At 37.7% G+C, this 11,243-nt stretch overlaps 1 protein-coding gene across 1 annotated transcript; it reads left to right on the top strand.

Moving 5' to 3' along the window:
• Positions 1-366: 366 nt before the first annotated feature.
• LOC130012888 (uncharacterized) lies at positions 367-2,629 on the top strand (the record flags this gene model as incomplete). The annotated part of the gene is given in 3 exon segments (XM_056100977.1): positions 367-538; positions 2,043-2,171; positions 2,358-2,629. Coding segments are annotated over 3 exon segments (573 nt in total), but the record flags the coding sequence as incomplete, so codon positions are not given.
• Positions 2,630-11,243: the final 8,614 nt, after the last annotated feature.

Here is an 11,243-nt window from a genome sequence, read left to right as displayed (position 1 = left end):
CACTAATGCAAACAACATATATCAATTTCAAAACAATCTGATGATAAATGTAGTTTGTAGAGTGTTCACAAGAAATTGTGGACGACGGACAGACGGAAGGACCGACGGACGGACGGACGTGGGCGACGGCAATATACGACCACATTTCCATGTGGGCGTATCAAATCATATTTCATGGCTTATAGAGGATAATTAAATCAATTAGATGCTTTTGTTTCATGACATTTTCAAAAATTTGAACTCTTCTTTTTTAGTATTAGCCAGAACAAGCTTACAGCAATCTTAAATCACTACAAAGAACACGGAGAGACCCCTAGGCAAAAGAAATCTGGTGGACGACGTGCTTCAGATCCTCGCCTTTTGACACATGAAGATGTAACAAGAATCGTGTCCTTTATTGTAAATTTTTCTGAAGACCATGCTTTGGCTTTACCAGGTCGAGTACCCGGGTTTAAATGCTTCGACATTAAACTACTACCATCTATGTTTACAAAGTCAAGTGTTTTTCAGATGTACAGATCTGCTATGGAAACCACAGGTATGTGATTTTGCAATTATTATATTGCTGTTGCCCACACATTATCGGTTCGCCCTTACATTTTGTTTGTAGTACTCACACTGTAGGTTACAGTGTATCTTAAATCTTATCATTATGAAGAGGATCCTTATTGAATTTAAAGAGAGCGAAATGGTGTTTAATATCCACTCGACACAAACTAGGTCATATCGGGACTAACATATGGTTCAATTTTATTTCAATAATTTGCTTGCTCATAGGGGTCTTTAGCAGTGGGGGGACCCAGAGAAAACCCACAAGGTTGGACAGGCGACCCTACTTCTTGTCACGTACAACCTGGGAATCGAAACCACGTCAGTTGACACAATGACAGATCTTATGATACAGCGCGCACATGCTAACCATTCCCCCCCCCCCCCACTGAATTCATTGAAGATCCAATAATTGTAATCTTGAATTATAGTTCCTGACTTCACATAAGCTTATTAATTCTAATAATACAACCCATGCTCACTCTATAAATTACAATTCTTTTGAATTTAATTATGAAGATATTTTTACTTCCTACAGGTCGGTTCCAAATAGGCTAATGATGACAGACATACACCATACAGTGTGTTATGAGGGAAATTTTGCCCAAACAGGCCCACCCTTAAATCAAAGTCCAACTACTACTGGATATTTAACGTGCTTGTCAAAGTGTACATGGGACCTCAGTTTTTCGTCCCATTCGGATGACTATAAGTTGCCCCTTGCCAGGCCCTCGGTCCAGCACCACTGACAAGGAGGACCAACGCCGGAAAATCCTGATAAACTTTCTCCACCAACGCAGGGATCGAGCGCAGGACCTTTAGGTTAACGAGTCAATGTCGTACCCACTGAGCCGCCATGGCTCCCTAAAGATAGAAGGGATAAAGAGTGAATTATTTGGCTGAGAATCCAGTGTACATATCTTTATGTGTGAATGAAGATGAGATTTCTTTACACACCCACATGTAGTATGACCTTGGCTATCGAATTTGATGACTGTAGTTTCCCTGGCTGTCTTTCATATGTGACACAATTTTAAAGTTTTGTTATTTTTCCCACTCAAATGTCCCTTTTTTCATTTGAGGGATAAAGAGTGAATTATTTGGCTGAGAATCCAGTGTACATATCTTTATGTGTGAATGAAGATGAGATTTCTTTACACACCCACATGTAGTATGACCTTGGCTATCGAATTTGATGACTGTAGTTTCCCTGGCTGTCTTTCATATGTGACACAATTTTAAAGTTTTGTTATTTTTCCCACTCAAATGTCCCTTTTTTCATTTGAGGGATAAAGAGTGAATTATTTGGCTGAGAATCCAGTGTACATATCTTTATGTGTGAATGAAGATGAGATTTCTTTACACACCCACATGTAGTATGACCTTGGCTATCGAATTTGATGACTGTAGTTTCCCTGGCTGTCTTTCATATGTGACACAATTTTAAAGTTTTGTTATTTTTCCCACTCAAATGTCCCTTTTTTCAATTTCAGGACAACGTGCTGTAAAAATCCATTCATTCCGAAAGCTATGGCGAACACTTCTCCCGTACATAGTACAAACTCGTTCGATGACTGAACTATGTTGGATGTGCCAGAAGAATAACTCAGCTATCTACAAGAGTGCTAATATGAGCGATCAAGAGAAGAGCGATCGAATAAAGACTCAAGAGGAGCATTTAATGAAAGTTACACTGGAGTGTACCCTGTACAAGGAAATGGTCAATTCAGCCAAAGAAGTTTTAAAGGGATCGGGATTGAAACTGTCATCCAACCCCCCGTTGTCAAGAGACATGACCATGCATTATTCGTTTGATTATGCACAACAGGTGCACTAACCGTCTGACCCCATGCAGTCTGGACCCATGTATTTCTTAACACCCAGGAAGTGTGGTCTCTTTGGAGTCACTTGTGAGGGTCTGCCACAACAAGTTAACTACCTTGTAGATGAAGGTATGTGTATCAGTAAAGGATCCAATGCAGTTATCAGCTTTTTGGATAACTTCTTTTTAACCTATTGACTAGGTGAAAAACACTTGCAGTTGCACTGCGATAACTGCAGGGGCCAGATAAAAACATGATGATGCCGTGGTTCCTTATGTGGCGTGTAATTCATGGACTGCACGAGAGTATTTCACTGAACTTCTTGATAACTGGCCACATTAAGTTTGCACCAGACTGGTGCTTTGGTTTAATAAAGCAGCGCTACAGAAAATGCATGGTTTCCTGTCTTGATGATATTGTGGATGTTGTAAAGTCAAGTTCGCCAAGTGGTGTGAATGTTGCCCAGAAAGTTGGCAATGAAGATGGTCAAGTTTTTGTTGAACAGCGCGCGACTGGCATTCATTCCGAAAACCCTTTTTCAGAACACTTCCAGGAATAAAGAAATTCCATCATTTTAGGTGAGTTTCTATGATTTGATGTTCTGTCATTAAGAAAATGGGCTGCTTCCATGTCAATCAACTTTAATAGGTCGCAAGGTTGTGTGTGCCAAAGTACATTTTTTTAAAATCACTACCAGATAGATGTATGTACATGTATGTACGGGCTGCAAAAACATATCAATATAAAATCTTACTTAGTACTTACTAAGGTATCTACATCTTGCTCCTCTGATCAGTGAAGTGTTAAAATTCAAGGAGTTTATAAACTGGTGGCATTTGGTTCCATCAAAATAATTCCCACCTTTAATGGTATTCAGCATTCAAGTTAAAGGAGCTAAATCGCTAACATTTTGGACCTAGAAATTGACAAAAGTGGGTCGCAATGCATATAATACTGTAATATGAATGTATATAAACTGATTTACATTCAATGGTTTCCGTTTTTACTCCAATTTCAAATCAGTTATGTTCGGTGAAATAAGCCAGCAGTCTCAATCGAGTGCAAATTTCTAGCGTCTGGTTATTCCAGTCTACATACGCCGTTTGATATGGTGCAATGTGTCTAGCCTCGTCCCTCGAGTCTCTTGATACAACTGGGGCTGAAGCGCATTATGGTACACAAATGGTAAAATGTTTATTTTGTCTTAAATATTGGATATCAAAAGCCCATCTTTTTCCAGTAAGATAACAACATGAATGTTGATGTAATTTGACAAATAAATCGTGTTTTCAATGTTGAAGATTTTTGATGATATTTAGTTAGAGACTTAGCTCCTTTAAAACTTACTATGTTTGATCCTTTTATTACTATGTGCTTACCTTTTTCCTGAAACTCTGATCTTTTCAGGTTTGATGTTCAACTTCCTGGTTATGTAATTCGGAAATAATTTTCTGATTCAAAAGAAGAAATGGTGTGTCTTCTGAAGAAAACAAGCACATTTCCTCCACTCGAAAGACCTTCAGCTTGATATAACATGACAAGAATACCTGTTCAAGAAAAATCTTGGAATTCTGCACCCCCAGTACCATGGATATTACCTGCCTGAGTCCAACAGAAACCATGGAATTGGACACTGAATTTGATTCTGACGAGGCAGTTATAAATTAATCCAGATAATTTGGCGAAACCGATGAATCTGCATTTTTATACACCCTCATTTTCATATGGACGTATAATGTTGTCGCCCCTGTCTGTCCGGACACCCGTCTGTTCACAATTTGTTTGTGGACACTCTACAGCTTACAATTTTTATCCGATTTTGACAAAACTTGATATATAGGTATAATTCCTAGAGATCCCTGTATGTATTGGACCGTAACTTCATGAATTATGACCCCTGATGGTAAGAAAAATCAGGTTTTTAGCCTGTGGACGGACACTCTAGTGGTCACAATTTTTATTTGATTTTGACAAAACTTAAAATTTATGTTTACAACCCAAATATCTTGGTCCCTTTCAATAATCGTACATATCTGACGATTATGGTCCATGATTTTACGAAAAATCATGTTTTTAACTTGTGGTCCCTGTCGAGGTCACAATTTTTATCTGATTTTAAAAACCGTTCACCATAAAGTCCTAGACTATGAGTCCTGATTGTTCGAAAAATCATGTTTTTACCTTGTGAACCCTCTAGATGCTATACAGTGTGCAATAGGGAAAATTTTGCCAAGACAGCGGCACTGCAAAATGCAAAATGTGGGCATATCTTGCATGGCAACCGCTTGCTTTCAATTTTGATCACTTGACACTGTACTTACATTTAAAAAATGTTTACTGAATATTCCAGAGAAATTCACATACTAATTTAATTTGGTTATCACATGTTTATTAATTTAATTTGACACCTGGTCCTCTCAAAGGGGTATGTCACATATTCATTTTATAATTTTATTTGACACCTTCTCCTCTCGAAGGGGTATGTCACATGTTTGTTAATTTACCCCTTTGAGAGGACCAGGTGTCAAATTAGATTAATAAACATGTGACATACCCCTATGGGAGGACCAGGTGTCAAAATTATAAAATGAATGTGTGACATACCCCTTTGCGAGAACCAGGTGTCAAATTAAATTAATAAACATGTGAAATACCCCTTGGAGAGGACCAGGTGTCAAATTAAATTAATAAACATGTGACATACCACTTTGAGAGGACCAGGTGTCAAAATTATATAAAATTAGAATTAAAAAATCCCCGCTCAACAGAAAACCACAACAGACTTGTAGAAGTAGAGGATCGTTTAATAAATCAACGTTTCGGGTGTGGTACCCTTTATCAAGATTGAAATTATAATGATCCTGTGACGCCTTATATATAATAAAGGTGATGACGTCACAGGATTTTAAAATTTATTATATGTACAATGCAGGATCTTTAAAAATAGGATTGTTAAAAAGAAGGATTGTTTAATTTAACTATGTACAAATGTAATATAAAATAGTAATTAAAAGATTATAAATAATTATTAAGATAATAAATAAATTATTATTTGAAAGTATGGTTGAAATTTTTACTGTTTAATTTAAAATGAAAAATTGTTAATGATTTCTAGTATGGCTGTGGCAGCGGCTCTTTCTTCTTCCTCATTTGGTTTTATGTTGGTGGGATTCGTTGATGGGCTCGACAGGCAGGGCTCTATAAAAGTTGAATGTGCCTGTGCACACACTTGAAAATGTGCCTGCAGGGTCATAATGAAACACAGGGATGTAGCCAGGATTTGGTGAGTGGTGTTAAAAATATATTTGGGGAGCGGAGCGAGTCCAAAAAATTTTTGGGAGGGGGGCGTGGTTTTTTATGAAAATTAAACCCTTCTTGGTGTATTTTCAGAGCATCTGCTGCCTTTTATATTTGGTTCAGTGCAAATCAAATTTCCATTTATATATTCAAATTTTACCAAATTCACTTAATTTTCATCAATGATACAGGGATCTAAAAACTTTTTGACACCACCCGACCGAGCATAAAATTGTCCCGCCCCACTCTGTTTCTCTGGATAGATAAGTTGAGGACCTTTCGGTATTTGTTGGTTTTTTTTGTGTTTTTTTTTTTCAAATATTACTTTATTACTTTGAGATTAAAAATTATTAAAACGGTGTTTGTGTTTTATAAGTACAACGAATTATGACAACAGGTAGATATTGATAATTAAAACATGTATTATTTGACTTGTTTGTAAAGTTGTTGTACGTGTCTCACGAATATTATTATTATTACGGTGGAATGAGAATCAGGTCAGGCAGAAACTGAGAAAGCTCTCATCGTCCTCCTAGTCCTACTCTCGGGCCGTAGCAAATCCACGGTCAACACAGGTAAGAAATAAAATAAGATCATCGTGAAAATTTGCAGGCACGTGTTGGACAATTACAACATTCAAACCTTTAACATTGGAGTGCCGTAAATTGGTCTGGGTGACCTATTTACGGCAAATAAACAAATATAAAGACCGTAGAATAATTGTAAAATGAATAGACCTAGGCCTACACATCTTCTAAGTATAAATAAACAAAATACCAATACATCTTTCTTTAAACTAATTTGGGATGATAGGGTCTACTACGGCACACAAAAATAAATTATGCCATGACAGACATGGTTTGCGTACGTCGGCTTTTACCATGGCTTTGCCGTTTAATTGCTGTGTTAAATTTCGAGCGCCGAGTTTGTCACTTTGTGTACAGAGAAGGACGAAGGGGTTTAAATACGACTGGGTCTTTTTCGATTTTTTCTTTGTGCTGGGCGGCAAAAAATAGTGTCGGGCGCGGGCGCCGGCCGGCGTGGCTACATCTTTAAAAATGTGCCTGCAAAAAAAAAAAATCAAGCCAATGTGCCTGCGCACGCCGTGCGCATGTGCGCGGAAATATCGATGCCTGTTGACAGGGCTGGAGGATCTTCTTCTACTGGTTCTGTGATAAGTTGCTTATTTCTGACCTTTAGTATATGTTTGAAGCCGTTAATATAAACGTATTTCGGCCGGGACTCGAAAAGCCGGATCCAGTCTGTTGGAGGCCGGACTTCTATGGCTTCGTCAGTGATGTTTTTAGGGTGAATTGTATTTGCTGCTACTTCTATATCTGTATTAGTATCATTCTTAGTGGTGGTTGTATTGGTGGCGAAAATCTGTTGTTTAGCGGCAGACTTCTTGTAAATTATTCCATTCATTCTTGGCTTGCGTTTTGTTTGTACTTTGTGAACGTTTCTTATATGGCGTTTACCATTATTGACGTTTAAAAATTCCTTATTGCAGAATGGACATTCAAACATCTTCTTGCTTGGTTAGTTTTGTTCATTCAAACCTCCAGGCGCTTGGGTTGCTAGGAGGTCAATAATGGATTCTTCGTGACGTAATCTGACGTTGGTGTTACGTGACGTTTTTGTGACAATTTGTACCCGGAATTGGTGTCCCGTATTGTTAAAATGTTTTTCTACAGGGGTGTCATTGAACGTTTTAATATCGTTGTTATGTCCGTATAAACGGACCCTTAGAGAGTTGCCGGATTGGCCTACGTATTGTATTCTACAGTTTTTGCAGGTAATTAGATAAATGATGAATTTAGTGTTGCAATCAAGGTGATTATTGATTCTGTAAATTTTGCCGTTATATCTGGATATTACTTCGGTTGATTCTAATAAAAACTTGCAGTAGATGCAATTCCTCTTACATCTGTAGCAGCCGTGAGGTTTGATATTGTCTTTGTTGGGTATATCAGATTTGATGAGTAGATCTCTTAGATTTAGATTTCTTTTGTAGCATATACGGATTTGGCAGTTGTGTAGTGATTCTGTATCTCCATGATTTTCTAAAAGTTTTTGATTGGTAGTGATGATAGATCTCAGGTTGACTTTGGGGTAGTATTTAGTTGTGTAGGTGAGGATGTTGGTTTGGGGATTAGTAGTTGTTAAATTGGAAGAGATTGATAGGGGTTCGTTGAGGGCTTTCAAGATCCCTTGATGTATAACATTGTTAGGGTAACCTCTGCGGTTGAGTTTTAGTTTGAGTACTGTTAGCGATTTCTTTAGTTCTTCTGGTGTGCTAGAAATTCTTTTGATACAGAGTGCCTGGTTAAAAGGTAAATTATTAATGGTATGAGTTGGATGACAGCTCGTATAGTGTAGGTAAAAAAAAGGAATCTGTGGGTTTGGTATAAAGTTTGGTTTGAATCTTGTGATGAGAGTCCCGGTAGATAGTGACATCGAGAAAGTTAATGGAATTGAGACTGTGTTCTAAGGTGAGCTTGATGCCAGGAGTATGTTGGTTGAGTCCATCCATGAATGAAAAGAGTTAATCTCGATTGGAAGGCCAGATGAAAAAGATGTCATCAATGTAGCGCCACCTTCTATTTTACCCATAACTATTATCATCAAACCAGCAGACAAAGGCGGGAAAATAGTATTAATGAATAAAGAAGATTACATCAAAGAAGGATTTCGTCAATTAAACAACACACTTTTCTACAAACCACTCCGTATAGATACCACTAATAAAATCAATGATGAGATTGATAAATTCCTGACTTTCCTTTCAAAAAAAGAACTTTTACCTCTACAAACGATCAAATATCTCCGAACAAAACATCCAAGAACACCTATTTTCTACATGCTCCCGAAGATCCATAAAATCAACAATCCAGGCAGACCGATTGTCTCAGCGGTCAACTCACCTACAGAAAAAATCTCCTAGATTTTCACCTAAAACCCTTAGCCATGGTGTCAGAATCATATATTAGAGACACCACAGATTTCCTTACCAAATTAAGGAATATTAAAAATATTCCTGCTAATTATATTCTATGTACCGCGGATGTATCCAGTCTCTACACCTCCATTCCACACAATTTAGCCATGATATCCTGCAAAGAAGCTCTTCAAAAACGCGATGATCAAACCATACACACATGGATCTTATTAAGATTTCTTAACTTTATATTAAAAAAGAATGCTTTCAAATTCAATGGAAAATACTATCACCAGATTTCAGGCATCAGTATGGGAACCAAAGCAGCACCCAACATAGCGATAATAGTTATGGATAAAATAGAAACAAACTATCTCAAAACAGCCAGTATTAAACCTACAGTTTGGTGGAGCTACATTGATGACATCTTTTTCATCTGGCCTTCCACTCGAGATGAACTCTTTTCATTCATGGATGGACTCAACCAACATACTCCTGGCATCAAGCTCACCTTAGAACACAGTCTCAATTCCATTAACTTTCTTGATGTCACTATCTACCGGGACTCTCATCACAAGATTCAAACCAAACTTTATACCAAACATCTTTAAAAATGTGCCTGCAAAAAAAAAATTTCAAGCCAATGTGCCTGCGCACGCCGTGCGCATGTGCGCGGAAATATCGATGCCTGTTGACAGGGCTGGAGGATCTTCTTCTACTGGTTCTGTGATAAGTTGCTTATTTCTGACCTTTAGTATATGTTTGAAGCCGTTAATATAAACGTATTTCGGCCGGGACTCGAAAGGCCGGATCCAGTCTGTTGGAGGCCGGACTTCTATGGCTTCGTCAGTGATGTTTTTAGGGTGAATTGTATTTGCTGCTACTTCTATATCTGTATTAGTATCATTCTTAGTGGTGGTTGTATTGGTGGCGAAAATCTGTTGTTTAGCGGCAGACTTCTTGTAAATTATTCCATTCATTCTTGGCTTGCGTTTTGTTTGTACTTTGTGAACGTTTCTTATATGGCGTTTACCATTACTGGCGTTTAAAAATTCCTTATTGCAGAATGGACATTCAAACATCTTCTTGCTTGGTTAGTTTTGTTCATTCAAACCTCCAGGCGCTTGGGTTGCTAGGAGGTCAATAATGGATTCTTCGTGACGTAATCTGACGTTGGTGTTACGTGACGTTGTTGTGACAATTTGTACCTGGAATTGGTGTCCCGTATTGTTAAAATGTTTTTCTACAGGGGTGTCATTGAACGTTTTAATATCGTTGTTATGTCCGTATAAACGGACCCTTAGAGAGTTGCCGGATTGGCCTACGTATTGTATTCTACAGTTTTTGCAGGTAATTAGATAAATGATGAATTTAGTGGTTTGTAGAAAAGTGTGTTGTTTAATTGACGAAATCCTTCTTTGATGTAATCTTCTTTATTCATTAATACTATTTTCCCGCCTTTGTCTGCTGGTTTGATGATAATAGTTATGGGTAAAATAGAAGGTGGCGCTACATTGATGACATCTTTTTCATCTGGCCTTCCACTCGAGATGAACTCTTTTCATTCATGGATGGACTCAACCAACATACTCCTGGCATCAAGCTCACCTTAGAACACAGTCTCAATTCCATTAACTTTCTCGATGTCACTATCTACCGGGACTCTCATCACAAGATTCAAACCAAACTTTATACCAAACCCACAGATTCCTTTTTTTACCTACACTATACGAGCTGTCATCCAACTCATACCATTAATAATTTACCTTTTAACCAGGCACTCTGTATCAAAAGAATTTCTAGCACACCAGAAGAACTAAAGAAATCGCTAACAGTACTCAAACTAAAACTCAACCGCAGAGGTTACCCTAATAATGTTATACATCAAGGGATCTTGAAAGCCCTCAACGAACCCCTATCAATCTCTTCCAATTTAACAACTACTAATCCCCAAACCAACATCCTCACCTACACAACTAAATACTACCCCAAAGTCAACCTGAGATCTATCATCACTACCAATCAAAAACTTTTAGAAAATCATGGAGATACAGAATCACTACACAACTGCCAAATCCGTATATGCTACAAAAGAAATCTAAATTTAAGAGATCTACTCATCAAATCTGATATACCCAACAAAGACAATATCAAACCTCACGGCTGCTACAGATGTAAGAGGAATTGCATCTGCTGCAAGTTTTTATTAGAATCAACCGAAGCAATATCCAGATATAACGGCAAAATTTACAGAATCAATAATCACCTTGATTGCAACACTAAATTCATCATTTATCTAATTACCTGCAAAAACTGTAGAATACAATACGTAGGCCAATCCAGCAACTCTCTAAGGGTCCGTTTATAAGGACAAAACGAGGATATTAAAAAGTTCAATGACACCCCTGTAGCCAAACATTTTAACACCACGGGACACCAATTCCAGGTACAAATTGTCACGAAAACGTCACGTAACACCAACGTCAGATTACGTCACGAAGAATCCATTATTGACCTCCTAGCAACCCAAGCGCCTGGAGGTTTGAATGAACAAAACTAACCAAGCAAGAAGATGTTTGAATGTCCATTCTGCAATAAGGAATTTTTAAACGCCAGTAATGGTAAACGCCATATAA

This window comes from Patella vulgata, chromosome 5 (genome assembly GCF_932274485.2).
Source record: "Patella vulgata chromosome 5, xgPatVulg1.2, whole genome shotgun sequence".
In the NCBI taxonomy this organism is placed as follows: Eukaryota; Metazoa; Mollusca; class Gastropoda; family Patellidae; genus Patella; species Patella vulgata.
This window is presented reverse-complemented; position numbering and strand designations above follow the sequence as displayed.